Source organism: Rhipicephalus sanguineus, chromosome 5, assembly GCF_013339695.2.
Source record: "Rhipicephalus sanguineus isolate Rsan-2018 chromosome 5, BIME_Rsan_1.4, whole genome shotgun sequence".
In the NCBI taxonomy this organism is placed as follows: Eukaryota; Metazoa; Arthropoda; class Arachnida; order Ixodida; family Ixodidae; genus Rhipicephalus; species Rhipicephalus sanguineus.
Window position 1 is genome coordinate 123,636,096 of NC_051180.1, and position 27,324 is coordinate 123,663,419.

General features: G+C 48.1%; 1 protein-coding gene across 1 annotated transcript in view; it reads left to right on the forward strand.

The window, feature by feature from the left end:
• The window catches only part of LOC119394947 (Down syndrome cell adhesion molecule-like protein Dscam2), a 168,577-nt gene that overhangs the window by 111,574 nt on the left and 29,679 nt on the right, over positions 1-27,324 (forward strand). Inside the window, exons 20-27 of the mRNA XM_049416027.1 lie at positions 3,636-3,785; positions 4,238-4,483; positions 4,981-5,123; positions 6,735-6,932; positions 15,055-15,223; positions 15,468-15,582; positions 22,231-22,385; positions 23,879-23,989. Coding sequence (XP_049271984.1) covers positions 3,636-3,785; positions 4,238-4,483; positions 4,981-5,123; positions 6,735-6,932; positions 15,055-15,223; positions 15,468-15,582; positions 22,231-22,385; positions 23,879-23,989 — 1,287 coding nt within the window. The remainder of the gene's footprint in view (positions 1-3,635; positions 3,786-4,237; positions 4,484-4,980; positions 5,124-6,734; positions 6,933-15,054; positions 15,224-15,467; positions 15,583-22,230; positions 22,386-23,878; positions 23,990-27,324) is intronic.

A 27,324-nucleotide genomic window follows, 5' to 3' on the forward strand; every position in this document is an offset into this window, starting at 1 on the left:
GCTCCGGCGAAAGAAAGTTTACGGGAATCGACACCATCGGTTTCCATCCAGTGCAATTCGTATTCTTGCGGGATCCGGAAAACGCATAGTGCTCGCAGTGGTGATCATTTTCTTGAAGGCCCAACTATCGGACTGCAACGTTCGCCGTGAGCTCTTATAATTATGTTTCATACTTAGATAGTCAGCAAGCAAGCTTCTTAAGTTATCTTGCTCGCTAGTCCCGCATTCGGGTGTTACCGTCCGTGTTTTATCGCATCTTTCACCCAGTACATGCAGTAGCTTGACTGGATGTCGGCCAGCTTGACATTTGCTGTCGTTCATCGAAACTAGGCATCCCTTTCTCAGCGCTTATCGAAAACCTAAGCTCCGTCAACGTCAATTTGGCTGCGTATTCATCACTGTTTTAACACGAAAGTGTTTTATGCCGGGGTCCACCACGACTTCAGTGACGTATTTCCGTCACGGAAATGATGTCGAAAAAATTTACACGATCAGATGGCAAAGAAAAAAAGTTCCGAATAAAAGCATCGAACCCACGACCGCTCGGTCCGCAAGTCCGCAACAACAGATACCGGGCACGCTATCCACTGCGCCATAAACACATACTCTAGAGGCTTTACAAACACGTCTTTTATATCTACCACTCTCCCGGTCGGCGGGGTGGTGTTGCCCTCTGGGAGCGGCAAAGTAATTCGTCATTACTGTGGCCTCCGTGATTAGCACCTGCAACGTGTTACACGTCCGTCCCATTCGGCGCGTTTTCAATAGAAGTTCAATTTTGTCAGTGCCTTAACACACCGCGAGGAGGCGACCTCAGCCCAAGCGTCGTAAAAGCGTCGGCCTCGCTCATAGTATCAAGCTAATCCAAACCAAAAATAGCTCTGGGACGCGCGCCTGCCTCACCTGGCTGTAATACCGCGTTCCCCGCTCACGCGCTCGCCCCGAGAACAATTGTGGCCGGGCTACCGGGGCGGCACGACGCGCTTTGCGTTTCCCTCTAGTCTGGCCATGGGTGTTCAACCACATTTTAACATGCCGCGGGATGACGACCAAGTTCTGCGTCTAATATGCGACGCTCTTCTGGCTATCGCACCTCGTTCTCTGATTACGCTTTCACTGGTAATTACTACGGCTACCACAAGGGTTTGTTTAATCATTGAACATGGACGTTAGTCGTCGGGATGGAGATGTACCACTAATAATAAAAGTGGAGCATACACGTTAAAGGGCCCCTCGCCAGGCCACATAGCAAATTTTAGTTAGACGCTGGAAGTTGTTGTGTGCCGAATGAAGAGCAGTATGCCGCAAGAATTTTTCAAATCGGTTCATTACGAGCTGAGAAAAACTGTAATTTGTTGCGGCGCGAAACCATGATGTGAGGAGGCGAGTTTCAAACCCTTGCCACTCGCTCCGTGTAGCCTTCGCAAGCCAAATCCCTTCCCTGCCCTCTTCACTTGACACGTACGCATGAACCCGTCATGCGCATGCATGGTCACGTGCGCATTACGTGTCCGAGCCAGCCCGAGCACGCGAGCGGCGTTGCACGGCCGCTACCTTTTTTTTTTTTATGTAGCGGCCGTGGGCGTTGTGCCGGCATTCTGTGGTGTACTGCCTGTTTCTGCGGGACGGGCATGAAAGCTGCGACATTTGTACGGGCACGAGAGTGGCGGTATCATGAGACAGTGCCGCATTAACGTTTTCTTGGACGCGGTAGAATATATGGAGCATAATCAGTGCTAGAACGCGCCAGAACATTACTTTCGTTTCCAGGGCTGGCGTCTGCTCGATAAGCTAACCGCGGGGACACGAACGCATGGGAAACGGACGCACATTAGAGCCGCATCTTGCTGCGATTCACGAAAAAAAAAAATGAAAAGACGCACACATTCCTTTTGTGTGTCTCATTGTTTCTCTCAAGTTTTATTAATCTATTCAAGCAGCAAATTACACAAACTACACATGTGTCAAATAATTATCGCAGTGTCACGTGCTACTGTTGGCGATGTCATAGCACAGTCGTCTACACGGAGGAAGGAATACTAAGGAGAGGCCCTATCGTATTTCAATGCATTGCGAAAAGTGTGGCGGAAGTGACGTCAGATTTATGGGGCAAACAAACCGGTATGGGGCAAACAAAACAGCAGACGCCCCGCGGCGTGCTCTCCGTGGTGGCTTGCTTCTGCGCAGATTTGTAGTCTCGGCGTAAACTTAGCGCGTATTGTGCGGTTCGCACGCAGTAAAATGTTGCAAGCAGACGTTTACCAGGCTGTTCGTGCGTGGCAGGCCCGAGCGCTGCGTGCTGATATTCTTCGTGGAGCGTTTTTGCGCAACAGTACAGAATACCGGTACGTGCTGTGATCAAAAACGTTCAGCCCCTGCATCATCGTATTCGAACTCACCTAGCAGTGACTTACGCGTTCTGCTGGGCGTTAGGCCTTCCTTTCTCGTAGCCCGATTTCCCGATCTGCTGCCGGATTAGCGGTTCTTGGTTGGTGTATATGGAGTGAGCGTAGTAGCTATTCGGCGCAACGCCAACCTATAGTCGACGTAACTTCACGTCGAAAAGAGGACACCGCTGTATTGTATACGCGATCATGCTAGTAAAGTTTGTAATTCTAGTACGCACACAACAACAAGCACGCAGCCAGCGCACACCGCACAATACATACATCACGTAGTCCGATAACAACAACATAAGTTTATTGCCCTTTCGTTGAACGACACAGCCTCTAAAAACGTACGAATGCCTTCGGCGCATGGTATGTACGGCGCGTCAGACGCCAAAAACAAAAGTTCACGTGTGTTCTGAGTTGACACAATGAGTAAGAAGCAACAGAGCGCACATCCGAGAGCTTCGCATGCAAATACCATGCATTAGTGATCACCAATGAAGCGAACGTGTACGTACACATGAAAAGTGACACCCGATACTTTGCGCAGTGCACGCGATTTGCACCGGGTATACGCAACCATACAAAACAGCTGCGCATTGCGCAGCTTTCCTAAAGAACACACACAAGGAGCAGCATGCGTGAATCGACTGCGCCGCGGCGCCGCTTGCACGGCGAAAAAAAAAAAGAAAGGCTCGAATCGCGCATGCGCTTGCAAACGACACGGCGGAAATCGCGAAATGTTTCGAGGCTCCTTCGCTAGGAGGCGATGCGGGTGTTTGCGATATGGAGGCTTCACGAATGTGACGTCAGGGCCTCTCCTTATTTTTCCTTCCTCCATGGTCGTCTACGTAGAAAAGCGACGTCACAGCACTACCATCTTTCCTTCCTCCGTGACGTAGGGCCATTTTCTCATGTACGTTATCCCATTCTCTGGGCGCACGCCCGCGAGAGGAAGGGCAAGCAGCGTTCACCTTGAAATTTGACGCATTTTTGACCAATTTTGGCAGACGTCATCGTGGACGCCCAGTTCCCATTGCGCTCGTTGCTCAAAATTGTCAAACCTGGTGAGGGGCCCTTTAAACGGTGTCATAGCTGCCAGACATCAATATACATTGTGGAAACTCTCTTAAATCAATGTACAGTAACATTCAGTTACTTCTATAAGTGCACGCTTTACTTTCGTGTTATTCCGATTCCTATGACGGAGGGATCAACCATGTTTTTTTTTTTCCTTATTCTCAGTGCCTCAGGTGGCCCCATCGGGCGTCCGCTGCTCAGCCAGTTCGGCTACGAGCCTACGAGTCTCATGGGCAGTGCTGCACGAGAAGAGTTTGGGTGGCCTCCACAAGGGTTACCGCGTCCTCTACAAGACGGTCGACCATAGTTTTTATGGTGAGCATTTTGCGTATATCACTGCGAGTATCAGCTCGCTGCTGTTCTCATAAGAGTCTGCTTTCTTATTTTGATTACCTTGGCTAAACGGTTTTACGTCATCGTGTTATATGAAATGTGTGAAAAAGAAAAAAAAACTGTAAAACAGTTCTGAAGTCCACCGCAATATTCCCTCGCAGTCATAAACGAATCTTTAAAAAATGCCATAGTTCAGACACGACGCTTACCAACAGGAGATCGAGGGCCACGAAAACCCAATGATTCGAAAAGACGCGCAGAATTCGAAGCAAAAAAGGGTACATGCACAAGTGAAGAGTTCTACTACGATGAAAAGCATGGTAGACAAGCTCAGCAACTGTAATCCGCTTAATCCACTCGTCTTTCTTTTATAATATTTTTTCTCTTTATTAATTTCTTAAAATAAAAAAGAGAAATACCTGAAAGAAACGGAGTGGTTCTTGCCCTCACTCTTTCGTTCCACCTTACCCTGTTCGCTGTGCCAGGATCGGAAGAAGTCGAGACAGCATCGTCCCAGACGGGGTCCTCATGGACCGAGCGCGACGTGTCTGCCGACGTCACGTCGGCCGTGCTGGCAGGCGTGGAGCCTTTCCGCAACTACAGCGTCCGCGTAGCCGCTCGCACTGGCGCCGGCACGGGAGCATTCAGTGAACCAGTACACTGCAGCACACCCGAGGACGGTAAGACTGCGAGTGCATCATTTGCGCCAAGAGCGGGCTGTAAAATGCGTCAGACTGTCAGTGCATTCATATACCGTTTTTCTTTTGAAGTAGTGGGTTCCAAAATACTTTCACCCTTTTTTGTACAAGTCGCCGGATATAGTCTGAACGTAGAGCGCGATATGGAGAATTAACTGTGAGGCTATAGTTCTGCATTCAGTATGAAGTAGACTAGCGCAACAACAAAATTACGGAGACAGCAAGGGAAGACTAAGTCAAGCGCTCTTCTTAGCCTTCCTTTCCTGCGTCTGTTGCCCTTTTGTTGAGTTAGTTTATCTAATCAGCAGTGAGGCTTTGAATGTTCCGGTACTGCAATTCAGTTGTTGTTGTTGTTGTTGTTGTTGTTGTTGTTGTTGTTGTTGTTGTTGTTGTTGTTGTTGTTGTTGTTGTTGTTGTTGTTGTTGTTGTTGTAAGGAGTCATTATCGTCTGGACGTTTACTGGGCGCTCATTTGCGCAGTGCCTGAGGCACCAGCGGACATCAAGGCACTGGTTCTGGCACCGGACGCCATCCTGATCAGCTGGCTCCCACCACCCAAGGCAAATGGCATTCTCCAGCGGTACACTGTGTACAGCCGGGTGCATGCCCATGCGCCCAACCAGGTCAGTGCACGCGCTCATCCCATACGTAGCCACATATTACGCGCAGCTTAAGTTGTGCGTCCGTAGCAGCTCTGTGCACGCTGGGAGGTCTTAGAGCTGGCATTGCACACGCGAAATACGCAGTAGTACGGCCAGCTTACTACGTCCAGAGCACCACGTAAGACGCGTACTCTTTAGGTGAGGACCAGAAAAAAAGTAGCAAGTGTGCCTTATCTCCTGTGATGGCTACGCCTGTCTATCGGAGGCACAACGAAACTTCGAGGCAAAAAAGTGTCGCGTTGTTATAGCAACCGGCGAATTAAATGACAGACTGACCCACTTTCGCTGCGCGGCTCGGTTATTTCGGATTTCCCGGGGAGCATCCGTTGCTATAACAACAGAAGATAAAACCTTTCGTATCTTGAAGTTTCGTCGTTCCTCCAGTAGATATATGCTGCGTTCACCGGACCCATGGGTTCCGCCATTGCTACTTTATTTAGTCGATCGCGCCTTGCGAGTAAGCAGTGAAGAGTCCCCACATTAATAGTATCTTAAATGGTGGTCCGGCAGCAGTTAATCAGGATCTGCACTGCGGCCATTGTGGCCGCTTCGTGCTGTGTTTGAAACGCATTTGCAAGGGTGCTCCTAACTAAAAAAAGTCGCACGAATTTCAGTGGCGGCAGTAACTGATTCTTTCATCTAAACGGCTTTCAGATCGGGCAGAGAGGAGTATCGTAACGGCGCTGAGCAACACGCAACCGGCTTGCGCGACATACAAGGAAATACAGTCCTCTTAACATCCGCGTTTGACTAACTTGCTCTTTCGTGGCTTCGGGCTGCCTACGTAAATAGCTGCGAAAGTTCAACCAAAAGTGTTACCATACTCTATTTATGCCCTCAGAAAATGATGCTACCATTTATGCACAGCACACTACAAGCAGGACCGTACTATTTTTGCGTCTCATATAATCTGCGGTAACACATATTCACATGACTTTGAAGATTACAGTACGATTTCTGGGCCGTGCCAAAAGACGTGGAAGGCCCGTTGCGTCCTCTCTGTCACCTCAGGTTTCATACATGGTAATATTTATTTAGGCGAGTTTCTTAAACACTCATACTATGGGTCAAGCATTAAGCATCAATTTCACGGAAGACGCCGCAGTGGTACGGGGATCATTAGATATGCGTGGCAGTTTGCCTTCGAGGGCGAAACCTTGGGTTTGACTCCTGTCCACATTGGCTACGTTCCTACTGGAGCTGAGTGCGAAAACGACCGTGTATGCCGACCTATTTAGGCGCTGGTCGACAACAGGCTGTCGAAATCGCGTCACCCAATGAACAACAGCTCTTGTAGCCAATGCATTGTTATCGGACGTTATCATTTAATAAGCGGCATAAACTTTCGGCACGCTATGCATATAGCTGATGTGTGCCCTCTTCACATCGTTGGCACGGTCAAAATGGGTGCCTTTCAGCAGCTTTTGAGTGGTTGGATCGGTAACCCCTACAGCCACGTCCAGACTTACGGACTGCAGGCGCGACATGTTGCAGCACGTGGTGTTGAGCGTTTATAGCACGACCATGGCTTCTGGCCTCTGTTACGTTTGGCCCTCAAATTCATCATGGCAGACGCCATTGGGCATGCACCTGTCGGCCACGAAGCACTCTCCCCAGGATCAGCGCTTGGACGGGGGCGCTGTGCCCCGCATTTTCCTGGAAGGGGCCTATGCACATGTGGTCGAGTGTGCCAGGCATCCCGTCGTGGTGGTGTTACGAGGAGCCCGACGGGGCAGTCGCGATCCCCCCTTCTTGCGCAGTGTCCTCAACGTGGGACGGAGCCGTTGGAGAGGTTCCCATCGAACCAGGACCTGTATTCGCTTGAACGCAATCATAAGCGCTTTCAGGTGCTCGAGAAAAAGACCGTCATCTCCTTTGGAGTCAACGACCAGGTGATAGCGCTCAGCTATGCGACGACCACGCATCAGATATGCATTAATTGTGACCTAAAATACAAAACAAGCAGCGCGTAATGGTTTTAAAATCAAGTAGTCTTACCGAGCCTGAGCTGAACCTTCTCGTTCTTGAATGCAAGACACGGGTGCGAGCAGCAGCGAGGCGCAGCACGCCGATGCATCTTCTGAGCACCGAACATTTCAAGACGCGAAGCGCGTGAAGCCTACGCGTGGCTTTCGTCGATGCGGCCGAGCAGACGTCGTTATCAGTTGCGGAGAGTGTTACCATGACAACGGTCGAATGACGCAGCAATTACTGCAAACTCCGTCTTGCGGGGGCGATAGTTTTTGACGCTCCGTGAAGCCAGCTTGAGAAGACGTGACGGATTTCCGATTTTTATGGGACAGTTAGAATCAGAGCTTTTGAAATCATCTCCGGTAAAGCCTTGCACCTATTTTCGCTACAGAGACGACATATTATATGGGAACGTGGCATGAGTGTACTAAACACATTAATCGACTACTGTAACAAGTTTCACCATAGTATTACATTTACCATGCACCATTCTTCCAGTGAAATTAACTTCCTAGACACGACGGTATCTATTTAAACAGGACAAGTAAAGGCGATGCTCTACAGAAAACTAAGAGATAGAAAACAATATCTAGATTACACTAGTCATCACCCGCGACATTGCAAAGAAAGAATATTTGTGGGACAGGCGAGGCGTATAAGAAGGATCTGTAGCGAAGACGGTGACTACGTTCACCACTTAAACAACGTAAAGGAAACATTAGTTGAAAGAAATTACCCGCACGACGCTTTAAACAAAGTGTACAAAGAATCATGTAAATTAGACAGAAAATGAACACTGGCTAGAAGAGCCCTTGTAGCACAGCCCAACACGCCGCTAGCATTTATAACCAAATACTCAAATGCGTACCCACACATAAATAATATCCTCCGCAAATACTATCCAATATTAGCAAACAATGAGTGCCTTAGGAAAGCGTTTCCCAAAGTACCAAGGGTCGTGTACCGCCGCAATAGGAACTTTAAGGCCATGTTAGTGCATGCAAATATAAACCCTCATTCTACTGCCCACATAATAACTTGTTCTCGTCCAAGATGTGTAACACGGCTTTCAAACGCCTTCAAAACGACGTTATAGTTGAAAGCAACGGAAGCGATTACGCCCATCATATAAAATCTAGTTTTACCGGCACTAGTTCAAACGTTACCTACATGATCGAATGTCCATATTGTCGCAAACAGTATATATTGGCCATACAGGACAGCCTTCAAGCAGGCATAGCGCGGACACGACGAAGAAATTACCGAAGGCAGTGGCACAGCAATTCAGTGTGGCAGGTCACAACTTCGATGATCTCAAGCTTTACATACTTCGGTCAAACTTCCGTTCCCTGAGAGACAGAAAATATGACGAGTCATACCTTATCACAAGTTTAATACATTCCAGCCAACAGGTATAAACGTTGCAAAAGGGCCCTTGGACGTCGGCAGGGGGGTGCAAAAGTTGCCCCCCTCAAGCCACACCAGCCCTTGCCCCCCCCCCCCCCCCCCGACACAATATCTTGCCGACGCCCATGAAGGGGGCTCTTCAATCCATCTGATATGGCACATTCACAACGAAAGCCAATGACAATAAAGCCTTTCTTCTAGGTATTTCTAACCGTGTTTATCACCGTGAAATTATCAATGTCGGGTGGTGCTTCCTTGTGACGAACATAATTTACTGAAACATCTACCTCTCTTTCTACCTTTCGACACGAATGCCCTCCTCCCCCACCCCCGTTTTCTCAGTTGCCTTCTCCTCCTTCTTTGTCTGGGTTGGACGAGAGGGTACGAAGCATATATGTAAGTACATACTCGCGCTAAGGAAAGCATTCGCAGCCTTGAAGAAGACAAGTCCGCTTGTCGAAACGTCGGCTCGAGCGACAACCCGTGTTCCAGGGGCGTAGACAAAAGGGGGGGGGGGAGGGTTCAACAGCCCCCCTCCCGAAAATTTTCAATTTTCCTTGCGTATATATACACGCATGAACATGCATAAAGTATAGTTGAAGCCGCCCCCCCCCCCCCCCCCACGAAAAATTTCTGACTACGCCCCTGCCGTGTTCACGAAGTTCTCATCTCTTCAAGCTTTCATCTTCCCCTTAACTTCTGCTTTTTTTGTTGTATGCGTCTGCGTTGCTTGCGTTGGCTGGCGTTGAGCGAAGCTAGGCCTAAAATATTGGTACGGCTGCACAAATAAAGCTTCTCTGAAACAAAACCTTCCTAAACAGATCTCAGACACCCGTATAGCATTCTAGAATAAAAGTTCACTCACCTGCAGGGCATAAACAAACGGTGAAAGCAAGAAACAGACGACAAACTGTCGCAGAGTGAACGCCGACCTTGTCGTCTGTCTTTCACGGCCGCTCGTTAATTTTTACGTTTTGAAGAATTGTACATCGAAGCAGAAGTTCTCAGGGTTAAATAACAGTTGTTTCCTCGTAACGCTAAAAAGAAATTACTCATTACGCACTTCTTTACAACAAAATTAACCATCGTGACTCAAGCAACGCTTCGAGCCAGACGAGCAGACGAGATTGGGGCAGCGTGTCGTCTGGACTCAAATACGGGGCTCGATTTGCGATGGCGGACTGCGGAGCTAGAGCACTGCTGTGTCGCCATTTGATGCAGCAACCTGAATTTTTGGTAAGCGGATATACAAAGCCTCCAAGATTGGGGATGCAGTTGCCGCGCTAGTCGTGCCTTTCTTGCACACCCTGCCGACGCTTATGCATGAAGGGTGGCCGTGGTAAAGAGCTCACCTGACGCAGCTGACGTGACCCTTCCGGAGCTTTTCGAGTTTTCGTCGCATAACTTCAAATTACTGTGATACTCTAACAGGCGTAGATATGTACGCAATAAACAGAAAAGTGTTTTTTTAATTAGCAGAGCTGCTTAAGCTCGCCGTAATTTGTCCGTCGGAAACAGAAATGATCATCATCATGAACCGGCACGCGCTCGCCGTTTCTACCTACCTATCTATATATCTAGCCGCCTACGTCTGGGCACTCACATGGTCCTCTCCTTAACTAGGTGTAAACTAAAATTGGCTAAGAGGGACACGTGTGTGCGACGAACGCGATTACCAGGTTATGACACGAAAAAGTTAGTTTCACCGCAAGGGCGAAGCAATGAATGCGATAGCAACAAATTGTAATGTTATACGAAGTGAGGCTGGCAGCTAACTCTTTTGAATGCGATCTCGCGTAGCTCTACAAAACGCTGGTGTAAGAGAATACGGCCGCTCCAGGAAGAGATGCTCTTTCCGCGCAGTCTGTTCGAGTTGAGAGCGCACGTAGAGGGGTATACGAGCCGCCCGCTGATGGGTGCCGAGATAGCGCAAGCGCCAGCTATCGCGACCGCGCCCTTAGAATCAAAGTTTCAAAGTTGCTGCTCGAGCGACACTCCACTCCCTCGCGTCTTTTCATGCTCGTTCAAGACGGGCGCGTCGTTTCCGTTATGCTTCGACGGCAGGCTACCCGAGCGCGGTGACGTTATCGCATGCGTCCTCCGAGTGACGTAGATGGGCCGGCTCACTTGATATCTGCTTTAGCCACGTTCAACGCCCCCGCTCACGCGCTTTTACCCGCGGTAGAACATACGATGCGTTGGGGGATGTTATTTATTTACACTTTATATGAGACATTACGGCGACGGCGACGGCAAAAACCCGTCAACACTGTCCCTATAATCGATATCGCAATAATAATGCGACTTCCGTGTCGCGTACGTCATGAAATCCTTTCCACCAGTCACGAGTGGCACTACCCACATACAGCAGCCCGTGGTATGCGCCACGAATGATGGATAGTGTCACAGTCGTGTCGCAGAAAATGCGGTGCCGGCGTGGGCGGCGTTCTCGGTGGGTGAAATATTCCTATGGAAGCAAAGTAATATTCTCCGTTTTAGCCGAAATTGAACCCAGTCATTCTGCGTGGCAGTCAAGTATGATACCTTCGAGCCACACATTTGCTTGAAACTGCTGCGGAAAAATGCCCTTCATTTCGACCCGCAGCTTCCTTGAGTTAATTTGACATAACCATCGCGCATTTGTGAATCAGAGTATTCATCTTCAAGGCATTCGCAGGAAGTTTTGCACGTAAAAGTCATATCGGGGTAACGTCAATTGTGCTTGCAGTGTTGGCTAAACGCTCTGATAGCAATGTAACAAACATTACGTATCTACTCCTATCACCCAACAAGCAATAGTCAAGCGTTTCTCGACCCCAGAGCAAATACGCACGTCATCGCACCATAGCTTGCACTTATTTCCGTATAAACTGACGCATGTTCTTTAATGTGCCTAGCGATCTTGCATCGGATCATGTGCTAACCTCCAGGCGCCAATGAACATGACGTGCCTGGTAAACCCTCGGCATGCCTACAACTATTCAATGTACAGAAACACGTCGGTCCAGCTCATAACGCTGGGCTCTCAGCAAAAGAAAAAAAGGGCCGCTTAGACCGCATCTTTTTTCGCTGACTGCTTCGCATGAAATCGATTCCCATAATACGTGAGATCTGTCAGAATATTATATTGCAATAATGCGTCAAAACTTCTTGTGGTGTTTAATTTTTGCAAATAATTTCGGTTTTAATTTTGTTGTGTGACCATTTCACTCAGCAAATGCAGAAAGTTTCGCATTGTACAATCGATTTCGCGAGCAGGGCACACCGGTCGATCATGGCGCCTCTCTGGTGGTGTCATCGCAAGAGTGACCACGGTTGTCTCATCGGTTTGCTGCGCAGACGACACACTGCCCCATCCTAGTACACCGTACTCTTCGTGAACGGTGCCACTCCGAATCCGACAAATGCCAGCATCCATACAACGGCGTCGCAGCACCATTTTCCCCTTAAGTAACAGATAAGATTTCCCTATGGGTGCGCGTATTGCCCTACGGACGCGTAGTGGGCACTTCGCTACTTCGAAAATGATGAACGGTGGTGTAGTGGTCACTTCGCAACTGCAGTTGCCGTGGGCTAACCATGAGAGTTTCACAACGACTAATGTCACGCACATAGACGTTCCTTTCCTCGCGGCACGGTTTAGGCATCCTCCGAAAAGCAAAGCGTGGTAAGGAATGAGAAGGCGATGCGATTGGGGCCCGATTACGCTATCGCGTCCCGCTCACTAAGTCGAAGCTTATGCCTCCTCGAAGTTTTTAAGGCGAAAGCCTTAAATGTGCAAGTTTCAAGGCCGTTGGACGTACGCAAAATACACTCCTCCCCCCCCCCCCCTCCCCCACGCCCACCTTCGAAAAAAAGTGAGAGCGTCAACTTCGTGTCCACTTTGTCCACTTCGTCTTTGCGGCGTCGCGTGAGTAAAAAAAAAAGAAAAGCACGTAAGCTCGCGCACTACGCGTCTACTTCGTCCACTATACCTCCTTGCACCGCAATAGGGGCGTGAGCAAGGGTGAGGCGCGTTCTCCTCACCGATCCTACGGCGATGGCCTTGCCAAGCATGCACGGCCTCAGAGCTTCATTCCGCAACGCTTTGGGTCCAACTAGGCTGTTGCCTTCATATTCATAAGTTCTAAGCAGCACCGTAATTTTTCCTTGTTCGCCTGTGTCGCAAAAAGAGCTCTGTTATTGAGATAGCAATTAAAAGCCAGATAGCCAACCAGCACCTTCTGGCTAAATCGGGGTTCACATGTAAATGCATGGAAGATGAGTGTAACGCACGCGAGCGCGCGCGCGCGCGCGCGCGTGTGTGTGTGTGTGTGTGTGTGTGTGTGTGTGTGTGTGTGTGTGTGTGTGTGTGTGTGTGTGTGTGTGTGTGTGTGTGTGTGTGTGTGTGTGTGTGTGTGTGTGTGTGTGTGTTATTTCGAAGCTTACGAGCAAAACAGAACAAACTTGAGCACTTCAAGAGCACTTCTCGCTGCCATAAAACTGGCGAGGTGGCTGAAAATGCGACTGAAGTGTTCTCAGGACAAGTAAACGGTTATACACTCCAAATCGACGCTACATAGCTTCGTGAAGTGTATTGCGCTTTCTATCACGTGAGGAACAAACTATAATAACAATAAACGCGGCTTCGCCTCACATAGATACCCCAAACATGGCGCATGAACCGAGTTGTCGATTGGGCCATTTCTTTTCAAACTCGCGAAATATCACCCTCATTCGACCCACTGAATTGAGAAGAAAGTACTATGAGACACATTTGCAACCGGGCTCAAACTGAAGTATAAGTATAACGAAAATTTCAGAGAGGATTCTACAATGATCGCGCCATTTCGAAATGTCCCTTTGCCCCGGGTTTCTGAGAATGACGTATGGCAGCTTACATATGGAGCACCGAGAAAGCGTGACCGCGCGAAAGCGAACTTGGCCTGATGCGGCATTTTCTCTTGTTAGTTTATTTTTTATAGCACCAAGCAGACTTGTCGAGCGATTGCCGCTATTTCTCGCCCTCTTTGACAAATAATCAGAGAACTTGAAGCCCTAAAGTCCAAGTCTTGCAACAAAAGGGGAGAAATCAAGCGAAGAAATTTGGTCAGTAAGAGGCCTGGCAAGGCCCACTTGTTCTTCCAAGATAAATCTAAAGCTTTATACAGGCTTGTAGCAAGCGATCTCAGCTTGCGTCGGCTTGTATGTTCCAACTGCATCGAAGGCTTACAACTGGCCTTTCAGATCTTTTTTTTTTTCTAGAAAGACGTAAATAAATCACCAATCAAGTCCAGTACCAAAGATTTTCAAGTTTCTTTTCTTCTTCTTAACAACGCATCTTTGCTGGTTCTCGAAACAACCCTCTATATAAAGCTCCCTAACTACCCCAGCTTCCAAGCATAAACCACTTATCCACGAGACCCTGCAGAGAAGCTGAAGGGGCAGAAATCGACAAAGCGTTTCACTGGCTTTTGCTCGGTAGTGAGGCGTCAGATTGCGAAAATAAAAAAAAAGCAAGACATTGCCGGCAATAAGTTCGCAAACGGCTGGCTAGCGAGAACTCAGATGTGAGAAGGAATCGCATTGTGTACAGGAAACGACAAGAGAAGGCTGGAAGATGCGAGAAGTGAACTCGAACGAAAAGGTCTTTTTTTTTCTTCTTCTTCTTCTTCTTCTCCTTCACAATCCGCTCGCTAGCTCGGTGCGTTTTCTGCGTCCGTACGCGGTGGCAAAGCAAACTTGGAAACGGTTCTTATCTCGCCCGGGAGTCGTGATACGAAGAAAGTAACTGTCGTGTTCGAAATTTCATCCTCAATGGGATAGCGCGACTCCCCCGGGGATGAATGCGCCGAGATTGGCAGAGATCCCCCAGCAGCGGGCGTCGGGTTCTTCCACGGTCCGCTTAGTGTACCGCCATGGCAGCTGCTATGCTGGCGATGCCGGCAGAGCTTCTACAGTGAATCAGAAATGACGTCTTTCTAAAAGACGTTTTGTAAGTTGTGCGATAAGCTGCAATAGTGTGAGTGGCTCAGTGTGTCATTGTCAATCCCAAGACGCTGTGCACTGGTGACGACGACGACGAGTTGAAAGCCAAATCATTTTTTATTAATTTTACACTGCACTGCATGATCCTTACGACTGTTACCAGAGCTTTAGCATTGGCGTTGTAAATGTTGAGCTACTACCCCCCTTTCCAAGCCAGAAGTTGAAGAGAACATGGAGGCTTGAAGAGAGGAATATGCTTGTACAAGGCGTGCCGCTGGAGCCCACGTTTCGTCAAGCGGTCTTGTCATCTTCAAGGCAGCAACTGCCTGCCCTAACGAATGTATGTGTAAGCTTCGTACACTCTCCCCCAACCACAAAGACGGAGGAGGAGAGGGCAAGTGCGAATTAAGCAAGCTTAGTTCAGAGGCCCCACAACGACGTCAATCATGCACATTGCTTGTATGTTTTGGACGATAAACTCTGTAATTAAACGTAAAATATCTTTCATCCTCACCATGTGTCACACGATTCATTCCATGCACTGCAGGTCTCAGCCGGTGTGCCGGCGCGACCGGTGTCCGTGCCGTCGTCCCAGTTCTGGCACGAGACCCGCGGCTTGCGCACGGGTCAGCGTTACGAGTTCTGGGTGACAGCGTCCACGGGCGCCGGTGAGGGACCGGCCACGCGCATCGTCACCCAGAGTCCGGAAGTACGGGGTGAGAACTGACCTCTCATTCTGCTTATGTTGTTTTCTAGAACGTTGTATCTCTTTAGAAGACTATTCCTTCGGTCAAGTCGGCAAAACATATTTTCAGAATATTCACTGTCATAACACACAAGGAAAATAATGCGAACAAGTCAGTGCATCGCGAGCCCTCCCTCCCCATCCGCTTTCATCCTTGCTGACCGATTGTCGCGTTTGAATCGCTGAATATAGCCCACTATTTCCCTGTTTCGCAGCTCCCGCGCGCATAGCGTCCTTCAGCCGGCAGGTGAGCGTTGCCCTGAAACAAGACCTGGAGCTTCCCTGCAGGACAGCAGGGCAGCCTACACCAGTGAGGGAGTGGCGGACAAGGTGTGTACTCTTCAGCTAGCTCGAATGTTCGCTCCCGTTCGCAAGCAGCACGCGCTCTGTGTTCTTTCGCGTTCGCTGCATCGTAACAAGTTCCCATAGGTTTATCTAGGAACCTCACGCTAGAAGACACCGCACTGCCTTCTAGCGTCTGTCACGTTAGAGAAGCGACAGCTGTTACTCCTGTCGCAGACCCACTATTGGTAATCCTTCGCATTCATGGGATGTCAATTTTCTCAGATGCCGCGTCATGTGCGGCTCTGGCAGCGGAGTCAGCACGAACATTCTCTTCTATGCCGCAGTGAGCTGGTAGCCGCTGCAGTACAACATCGTGGTGTAGTTCATGAGCATTATTGCCTAGGCGCCTGATGTCCAGGACTAGTCGATATTGCGTACGCGGTGTTTTCAGGTAGTGCTGTCAAGAAAAGACGCAGCGATCTTGGGTATCTGCGTTCGCGTGGAATCTGCAGCGAATAATACTGTGCGATACAAGTAACGAGTACGGACCGCTGCACAGAATAGACTCGAGGTGTAGCTTTTATATGCCACAAGGACTAACCAGGCAAGATGAAACGTGCATCCACCGTCTGAGACTCGACGTTGCCTATACGAAATACTTCAAGCACAATATCGGGCAGTCGGACTCGCCCGCGTGCACCACATGTAAAACTCGGGAAGACTTAAATCACGTCCTCTCTGACTGTTCCAGTTACGACGCAGAAGGACAGTTTCTGAAGGCAGCACTTCACTTGCAACGCGGCTTGAGCTTGGAACTGCGGCACCTTCTCGGCCCGCGCGTGGCAAGACAGCGTTTGCGCGATGTGCAACACAAAAGCGCTGTTGGTGTTTTTCAGGACCACTCGACCTAACGAAATTTCATGAATCACTCTTTTGTGCATATATGTGTGTTTGTGATTGTACATATTCTTGTGTGTATATAACAGGCCCGTAGCCAGGAATTTTTTTCGGGGGGCGGGGGGGGGGGGGGGGGGCACTTGCTGAAAAGCTTGACTATTTGAGAAAAACACTTATTTTTACTACTTATTTTTGGTAAAAACACGTACTTCACCAAAATTTCGGGGGGGGGGGGGGGGAGCCCTAGCCTCCCCCCTCCCTGGCTACGGGCCTGTACCATAGTCATCACCCGACACCTGGTGTAGCAAGCCAGGCGATAAACCAGGCTAACATCTCCGAAAATTTCATTAAAGATACAGTGAAACCTCGGTGATACAAATCTCACGGGACCACCAAAAATATTCGTATCATTTGAAATTCGTATCACCAGAAAGCATGGAAAATTAGCATGCGACAAAAGAAAGCTGGCGTACATTTTCATTTATTGCTTTTCAGGGCCGCAGCAACGTCAGAAAGAACCCTGAATGATTGTCAGTTAAGTTTTTAGATGTCGGCAATCATACCAGCGCACGTAAATATACGGCTTGTACGCGCATATTTAATTAATGAACCAGGTGCGTTGTGACCGGTGACAACAGCAGCCCCTTCCAAATTTTAGTATGCTTTTTTGCACGACACCAGAGTACTGCAGTGAAAGTAATAAAAGAAGTGCTTTGACGCGATGGATCAAGGCCACAAAATTACAGAACCATGGTCCTGTGTTATGATTTTGTTATCGCGGAGGTGTTGGGGATGTTTTTCGGGAGATTTACGGCCGTGCCCGCACAAGTGCGACCTCAACGGTCGCGCATGTTGACGTTGTGAGGCCTGACTCCTTCGCCAAGACCGTCCTCGCCTTCTTTCGGTCCTCGTCCACTTTTCATAGGATGTCTGATGCACGAGGCAGGCACGTGTAAACACAGTACAACGACAGCAGCCCGCGTCGACGCGTTAGAAAAAAAAAAGCATGGCGCTAAGGTCCTCTGTAATCTAAACACGGAGGCACACGGAGGCACATAAGAAACTCAAAGATTCGCGCGCACAACTTCGGAAGCCGTGACGCGTCTCTGAAGGTTTATTCTGACCGTAAGAAACGTGTTTTTCTTACACCGTGATTCTGACGATATGGCGGTGCGGCGCGTGCCCACGCTTGCGTTGCCGCGCTCGCACGTGCTTGGCACATCTTCCGTGACAGCACGGACAGCACCTCTTCGTACCTGGGCGGTAGCTACCTTCGTATCAAACGTCGCTGGGTGAAAATCGGTTCGCAACAACCGTACTCCATTACACTGCAGGCCAACGGGCCTTGGCCGAGACCAACAAAAAATTCGTATCAACCCGGAATTCGTATGAGCCGTGATCGTATCACGGAGGTTTCACTGTAGTTATCTCTCTCTTCGCATTCATGGTGTAAACTGAAAGGAAGCACAGCTACAGCATGCATGGAGGTTCGTAGGTGCTGTGGTCTTTGTTGATGCTATACATTCACTTCTCTCCTAATTCTGCGGCCGCCGAGACAATTGGTGCCGTCACTCCTCCTCTGCTGATTACTCCTCCTCCCTCCAAGAATACGCCTACCTCTTTTCGCACTCACACATTTTCTCTCGCCTCCCAAGACGCTCGCAAGCCTCGCCTTTCCTTCTTCCAAGGTATACTTCCTGGCCTCTAAACGACGACGGGTGGCGGTCATTACCAGAAAACCTGCCGTAATCACCGCTCACCTGACTCCCTCTCGCATTCTCGGCTCGATTCCGTTCCGCCCGCCTCATAATCTGTCTGCCGTCGTCGTCCCTTGGGATCGATCTTCCAAATAATGGAGAGAAGACCTTGCCCTGTCCGCTCCATCTCCGTAGTCTCGCGTATCAGGCGCGTTCATCCTGTGAGAGACGGCCGCTGTCTTCGCCAACGATGAGAACCAGGCCATTGCTAATGGCCACGAATGCAAACAACGGATCCGGCTGTGGAGAGAAGATGGGAGAAGACGGACACCAGCCTTCTATCGTTTCGCGGCGTTGTCCGATGAGCGCGCGAGCTCACAAAGAGGGCTTACGCTCGCGAGAGAACGCTGCGGTAAAGAGCTGTCGGCTTTGGCGCACGGCCCGCGCTATGTGTTCACCTCGAACGGGCCCGCCTGCCGCCGCCGGCGTATTGCGCTTAGGAGCTAGCACCGAAATCGAGCGCAGGCGGCGGTATTTCGCTCCAAATGGGCAGCAGGCCCTCCGGCGCCCTAACCCTGGCTCTCGAAAAACCTGTCCGAATAGTTGCCATCGTCAATAAGAATGAAATACAGAAAAACGAGGCGCAGGCGTCTCGAGCAATGAGTGCCTTGGCTACGTGTCTGATTCAGCCTTCATTAGAGCCTTTCTCTCTCTCTTCCCTTTGCCTTCAACGGCATCTAGCTGGATTTGCAGAAGGGCCGCCGCTGTTAGCGAATGGTATGGAAGAAGAATCACCGGTGTTTTGCAGCATCTGCGTCGCTCTCCCGACCGTTGTTTATTCCACGGGTTCTCCCTTTCCCCGATATACGCTCTCTCAAAACGGTTCAAGAGTGCGAAATCCCTCGCTCTGTGCGCACTCGCGATAGCGCCCAACACCACCTAGAGGAAATGTAGCACCCCGCGGAAGACGAGAAATATATATCACCGGCCATCGCTAAGAAACCTCTGCGGGACCGCGCCTCGAGTCTCGCGCCAAATTAATCGAGCCGTTTTCAGGGCGAGTCATTAATTACTTCCTCTGGCCTAGCATTTCTGGAGGAACGTGCTGACTAGATTCATTTTTTTTTCTTCTTCTTCCGCGACTTCTGGTGCAATTTTCGTTAGCAGCTGCAAGGTAGTATCCTGCAGTAAGCGTATAGAGGTTTGGTATATAAAGTACGTAATGCGTGGCAAAACGAGTAGGTCACGGCAGACGGGGACAAAAATGGAAAGAAACAAACGTACAACGCTAACTGCCAGCAATCTTTTCTGCAACCCTGCACAGTACAAAACAGATAAAAATTAAATTACGTGGCTACAACCTAGAAAGTAATGTTACGATTGTTCAAAGCTGGGCGAGTTCGTTACTAGCATTATAAAGCCTAGTCACATCACCACAAGGCAGGAAACACATGCATGCTTGCACAAAATGTATTACTTCAGGTGCACTAGCGCCCACCCTGCACATTTTGTATTAACTCACGTTTCTTCTTACTAGACGCTTCACTTGGCGCCGTAAGAGGCTGGTATAGCTATCCTGTCATACTTGAGTAGATATTATGTCATACTTTACTAATTACTAAATGCGAAACATTTCTTAGCAAACCCAAGGCATTTTCAGTCTATCTATCTATCTATCTATCTATCTATCTATCTATCTATCTATCTATCTATCTATCTATCTATCTATCTATCTATCTATCTATCTATCTATCTATCTATCTGTCTGTCTGTCTGTCTGTCTGTCTGTCTGTATCTATCTATCTATCTATCTATCTATCTATCTATCTATCTATCTATCTATCTATCTATCTATCTATCTATCTATCTATCTATCTATCTATCTATCTATCTATCTATCTATCTATCTATCTATCTATCTAGCGGCCTACGTCTGGGTACTCTAGTGATTGCCTGCTTAACTTAGTGTAGACCAATTGGCATAGGAGGGTAAGAGGGCTTGACGAATATGACTGTCCGTTCATGGCATGAATAACGTGAAAATCTTGTCGCTTATGCCGTCAAACCCTTTCCTCAGGCACGTGTGGCATATACCCGTATATCACGGGCCGTGGTATACGTTTATGCGCCGCAGGTGATTGGCAGTTTATATTTACCCAGAAACGGCAAGAACAGACATTGGTAATTCAAACGTGAGTGCGTTAACAAAAACCGACACCGGCAGCTTAGACCCGAATGCAAAACATAAAAATTAGGATCGCAGCAGGAATCGGACCCAAGGATTCTGCGTGGCAGTCGAGGTATTTTACCACAGAGCCACACCAGGTCTAGAAACTGCTTTGGAAAAATACCCTATGCAGGCGTAATGTCGGTGCAACGTCAATTGTGGTTGTAGTGCTGGCTATTTTATAGCAAAGCAATAAGCGCTACATAAGCACTCCTACGATGCAGGCGTCATGTCAGGTTAACGTCAATTGTGGTTCCAGTGTTGGCTCCGCTTTTATAGCAGCCTAATAAACATTACATTTGTATTCCAATGATTCAGCAAGATATATTCAAGCGTTGCTCGACCCCGGAGGAATACGCTAACGAAATTTACGTATGATATTCACATCATCGCACCGTAGCGCGCACTTCGTTTCGATAACGCAGACGTTTGTACTCTAACGTGATTGCTGACTCTACGTCATATTATAAGTTACCATTTGAACGTCAGTGTAGCCGGCGTGCCTGGTAAGCTCATGATGTGCACACAATTCCTCCATTTACAAAAACGCGTCGATCCACCTCGTAATGCTTGGCTCAAAGCCAAGAAATGCAGCATAAAACTACTGGCTGACTGCTTCGCATTAATCCGATTCCCACAAGGCATGGGATCTGCCGAACTTTGCTTTTTTTAGTTCAGTTTTCTTTCCAACATCAATATTGCAGGACGATGTTGTGGTACTATGAACAATTAGCCACTGAAACTTTTCTTTCTTTGTGTTTGCGCAGCACGCGAATAGTTCAGTATACACCAACAAGTTCACGAGGAAGTTTCACTGCACGGAAACAGACTCTAAAGCGTCCACTGATCTAGTTCATGTCTACATCCGCACAATCCTGGTAATGTCCGTTGGAGCTGAACACGTTCGACTATTTCGATGGACGCGAAATCTTTGAGGCCCGACTACTTAGATATATGCGCACGTTAAAGAACCCCGATTGATCGAAATTTGTGAAGCCTTCCACTAAGGCGTGCCTCATAATCATATCGTGATTTTGGCGTGTAAATACCCAGATTGTATTACTGGAAATCACCGCTGCGTTATTCTTTTTATTGGCCTTCTTGTCTGGGTGGACTTCGACAAATGAATTTTAACGTGATAGCGTTAGAGAGCTCGTGTCGCAGAAATTCCGCCTCGGCGTCGGTGTCGGCAGCGTTGGTTGTGAGCGAAAAATCGTCCGTGAGCGAAAAAACGAGAAGGCAGCAAATAAAATAAAGAATAAAATCTTCGGTCCCATTGAGGATCGAACCCGGGCCGTTCGCGTGGCAAGCAGGTGTCCTACCACAAAGGCACGATGTTACTCCTTAACGAATTTTGTGCGGCAGGTGTCACGACGAAAATGAGCCCATTCGGCGATTTGTAGGCGCATTTTGGAGGCCATCAAACTACGTCGAAAAAGGCCGGGGTAGTGCAGCCATCGCCGCTAAAAACACACACGAACTTTCAAACAAAAATGTACAATTATGTCCATCTAGCGGAAAACATATCAAGCCAACGCCGGCCTGCGGAGGTGTTGATCAAGCAAACAGCAAACTCTAGATAATGCGCTGCCATCTGTGAGGCATTGTGAGACTCTTCATGGCCTCCGAGGTGGCGCGCGCGCGGCGTATATCTTGGAGGCCATGCGATTCTTGCTTTAGATCAAAAACCTGTACCATTCGCGCGCTCGCGCGCGCGTGTGTCTGTGTGCGTGAGTGTGTAACAATACACATCAATAAGTATGCACTTAGTGGTTTAAGTGCGCACTAGGGGCCGGATTTCGCTATCGCGTTCAACTCTTAAAGGCGAAGCTTAAGGGTCCCCCAATTTCTGCGTTCTCTATTCGTACATAGTTCCGGCCCAGTGCGTGAGAGTGACCGTGCTCGCGTGCTCCCCTCGGGCACCCTGCACATCGAGGCAGCCGAGACAGGTGACGCCACCAACTACACCTGCCACGCGCACAACCTGTACGGGAGGGACGCTGTCCACTACACCGTCCGAGTTCACGGTAAGCACTCTGGTCGGGTTCTTCTTTCCCGCACTTTCTTTCTGCCATCACTTCCTTATGCTTACAGATGAGTGTGCAGCAAGCGTCCACATATGTTTCTATCTACCAATTAGTGTGCTTAATTAAGTTATGCTTTGATATCACATGTTCAATGGCCTATCGCACAGGAAGCGGGCATCACGTCCTACTGTATACGACGATATTGTCCATTTGTTTAGCAACGGTCACCTGTAGGAATTAATGGCGGCATCAACGGAGTGACGTAATTAGAATAGTCCAATTCGCTGCGGAGCGGGCTGATGTTGTGTTCCGTCAGTGTCGCCGACATAAACTTTACTCACTACGTTAGAACTAACTCCTAGCACCACATTGCAAGTGCGGATGCATCTGTAATAAGACTATTAAAAATAGCGTAAACTATATGCGTGTTCTTGTGTTGTAGGTCATAAGCGGGTTATTCGCACATGATGACTTAATATATTTTGCCGCTTTTACAATTTACTCTCGATTATCAAATATTTAGGAGGATATCTTTAATATATCTTAATGTGCTTAATTCTTTATACGTGTTGGACCTTAACCCTGTTCAGTACGTCTAGTCTGAAATGTCATAATGCGGTTTGATTAAAAAATTTACACGTGTCACGCAGTGAACTCGCGGTGTCTTCTGTGAAAAATTACTGTTCACTGACATACCGAAATACCGAGTAGAACGTAAAACCGAGGCTACCATACAGAGACATTAGTGTTAATAATTGTGCTTGAAAAAAGTTGAACCAGAGGTGCTCCGTATTTCACTGAATTTATTCCATTTTTCCTATTTTCTTGCAGTGAACATATCTCAAAAATGTGAGTACGCTTCTTTTTTTTTAATTCATTAATAACGCACCTGATGGATTAGAACCACCATCAATCTATAGAATCGGGTATTACTGAAATAAATGTACAGCTAACCACGGTTTGCTTGAACTAATGCTGATTTGCGGAGAAACTAAATTTAAAAAATCTAAATACAATAATACTGATTAATTACAATGCTAACCAGCAGTAAAAATTTATGTCGAGTATTACTATAAATCATGAGACTAATGAGAAACAACAAATTTTATGCTATAATTTTTTTATTGTACGCAGTCTTTACGACGTTCTCAAAGACACAGAGCGCTAAATCGAGTGTTACTATATGATTCCCACGATATTGGCTTTAACATATGCGCACTGACCGTAGGCTCGAAATGTTCTCTACCTAGCTACGGCTTCAATGCAGGAAGTCTGTCGGGTGTTGTCATCTTTAATTCCAGGAGTAGCTAGCAATAACCCTCTACGTCACCGTTTTATTCATTCGGTAAGGTTAGTGTTCAGTCACCCGGATCGTTTTAAAGCTGACAAACGCTCATATTTTGAAGACCCCGCAATACTGCGGGTACTGTACTCAGTTACGTTAAGCTATCACGTTTCTACAAACAACATTTAATATCTTATCACCTTCGCAGCTCCTCGGAGACCTGCCTCCGTGAGCGTGCTGTCGACAACGTCAAATAGCATCACGCTGGGATGGCTTGACAGGAACACCGCCAAGGGAGCGAACGTGCTCAAGGTCAAAGGTGAGAGTTCCAGGTCGAACAAACGATTACTCCGCACCATCGCCAACCCTCGATAGAATAAAGCGATGTTCAAAACTAGTATAGAGCGACGTTTTCCCCTGAGTAACTTCCGCTAATATTAATGACTATGCTTTGAATAATGCGAGCGCCGTATTCTATCGCGGTAGCAGGAAATACGTCATAGCCGCCATATTTTAGGCACCACCCATACATCACAACACAGAGTTGCATAGAATCGGCAGCGTTTAATTCTCGTGCCGTGACCTAGACACGCCATAATCGTACAATCGAACTCGGAGGTAATTCCAAAATGAATCGTCGTGCTGTTGAGCCGCTCGCTTGTTTAATGCAACCGCGCGTAAGAGAGTTTTGCGTATTTCGCGCATGCATCGTAAATTGAATATCGCGCATGCAAAACACCAGCAACGAACAGCAGCGGGTCGCCCTTCTTCACGCTGAGCCCGTTTCCGTTGTTATTCTGTGCGCCGCGTTTCTTTTTTCTTTTTTTTTTCAGAAGACGATGGAGCGAAAATGCTTCAGAAGAAAAAAAAAATAAAATAAAGCTTATGCGGGCTTCCGATCGAAGGCGGTCTCAGTCGAAGGTCGGCATCTAACATATATTCCTCGAAATCTTTTATGCCTCCCATACAGATAACTCTGGGATGCTTCAGCGAAGAAGAGAAGAGGCAATTGAATCTAGCTCGGCTTCATGCCCCGTTGGCGCCGTCGTCATTCATTTCAAATTTATGCGCTCCAACGAGCCCGCGTTCGCGAAACTTGAAAGTGCGCGGACGCACGATTTTAGCACGGCGTCTGTTCAGCTGATAGGCGAATCAAAACAGTCGCCTAAAAATGTAGCCGGCAAACCACACGATGCGTATTTCTGCTGGCGCACCTTTGTCGCGTATAGCTGTTTCATGGTTGTGTGTGTCCGCGCTTTATTTTGAGCGTCTGTGAGTTCACGCATAAATATTGTTATGAGTTCAGAGCTGGAAAGGCGCCCGGTACGTGATAGGTAAGAGACGACATGACGCCGAATGCACGCCGAAAGCATGTTCCATGCGGTTGCCTCTATTGAGGCACGCGCCGGGCGATAAACGCCTGCTGTCGGGAAAGAATAACACATGTTGTATCACTTACAAGTTATAATAAAGCGTCAATGAAATTTAGAATTTCATTGTAAGCAGGCGGAAATGTAAGCAGGCGGAAAAAGTAGATTTTGACAATAATACTGTAAAGTAACATTCTACAGCATAGGTCGGCAAAAAACTTGGAGTTCACTGACTCACTCATGAAATATATTTTGCCCTTCGAGCTCACTCGGACTAAGACTCACCAAAAGTTTCCTCAGCCGGACTCACTCAGACTCAGACTCACTAAATTTTTATCCAACCGAACTCACTCGAACTCAAACTCACCAAAATATTACTCACTCGGACTCACTCAGACTCACGGCTCGATCTGAGTCTGAGTGAGTCTGAGTGAGTCGGCTTATGAGTGAGTTTGCCGACCTATGTTCTACAATGCTCGTAGAAGGCGTAGTAGGCATAGTGTTCTGCTGCTAGTGTAGAGCTCCCTGGGTTCAACTGCTCAATCCCAACCATTGCATTCCGAGTGGGGCAAAACGCAAGAGCGCCAGTAAAAGGCGATTTCGACGAGTACTGAAGTATCTAAGGTCGTAACTAGAATTCAGAGCCATGCACTGTCTCTCATAGCCCATATCTTGCTTTCTGGCGTAAAGATCCACGCAGTTATAACCCTCACGAGCGCCAAGACGCGGTTCTTTCATTTTTACAATATCTTGTTTGTAAAAAGTCGACGACTAGACGGCTGCTCATGGTCACTAAGCTTTTAAATTTGAATTCAACAAACCTCATCAAGATTGGCGCAGTGATCACCGACAAAAGGGATTTCTCCATTGCGGTGGAGATAAAGCTTCATCTTAAGTTGATTGATTGATTGATTGATTGATTGATTGATTGATTGATTGATTGATTGATTGATTGATTGATTGATTGATTGATTGATTGATTGATTGATTGATTGATTGATTGATTGATTGATTGATTGATTGATTGATTGATTGATTGAAGCTGTTCTGACTGTCGCTCGTTCAGTTACTTAGCTATGGTTAAGCTATGAGCCTACATTGGGGGGAAAACCGCGTGCCACGTGGTTCACTCCTTCTGGCGCGGGTGCACAAACAGTCAACGCAGAGCCAGCCTCCGAGACGTAGACAAGCTTGTGTGAGGTGCTCCCACGTCACTCAGCGAAGCCTGGAAAAGTAGGATGGAGTAGGAAATGCATTTCATGAATGCATCGCCTTCTTCCAAACAATAGAAAGCGAAGGAGCGCCGTCGGGCGCCGCTAAAAGCAACGCCAAGGCGCCCGTGACGTTGGAAGATGACGTACGGTGAAAGAAACGAGACGCCAAGAAAAGGGATAAAGAAAAGACGCGCCTTTCAGGAGCAGTGAGCATGGAAGGCAAGGAACGGGCTGAGATGGACGGAGGAGGAGTGTAGGATGCGAATGCAAGAATGCATGCTGCAGAGAAAGAGGAAAGAGGGAGAGGAGGAGAGTACAGTGGCAGCTGGCATGCGCGACGAGACCGTTAAGCCAAGATGCGGCCGCGACGCACGTGGCGTGGCGATTTCGGTGCAACGCTTGGGTGCGAGACAGAAACGAAAAGGGTGCGCACGAAAAGGGATAGAGGCTCTCATCTAACGGAGGCAAGACGTATACAGGGCAGGGAGGTAGAGGGGAAAATGTGTGTTGAGGAAGTGAATAAGTAAACAGACGACGTCGCATACAGAAGACGACAGAAATGCATATGAGGCCCATGCCAATACTGAAGCCCAAAAGAAGCGAAGGACAACGCAGCGAAACTCCTGAGTGGAAAAAAAATAAAAACAAAATAACCTACGGGCAAGATCGACGGCTGCCGGAGGAGGGCGCAGACAGCGGCGCGAATAAGCGACGACGCGGAAGAATTTTGGCGGAGAAAAGAGAGAGAGAGAGAGAATGCACGAAAAGACGAAACGTCGTAGACGAAAGGAAAAGAAAGAAGCGTGTCCAGATGCCGAATAAATATGTGTTCATCGATTCAAGCCGGCGCCGGGGGTATTGCTGCGAGAGAAGGCAAGGGACAGAATTTTGAGGACAAACAAAGAAGATAAAGGTGAGCCAGGCGGGGTTGGAAGTAGGACTGGTGAGCGGAGGTCGACGAGGAAAAGTGTTCTTTTTTTATTATTATTATTCAAAATAACTGAAAGTACGAATAAAAGCGTCTGGAGAGGGGTGTGGGATGGGGGCCACTGAAAATAGCGCGTATGTGA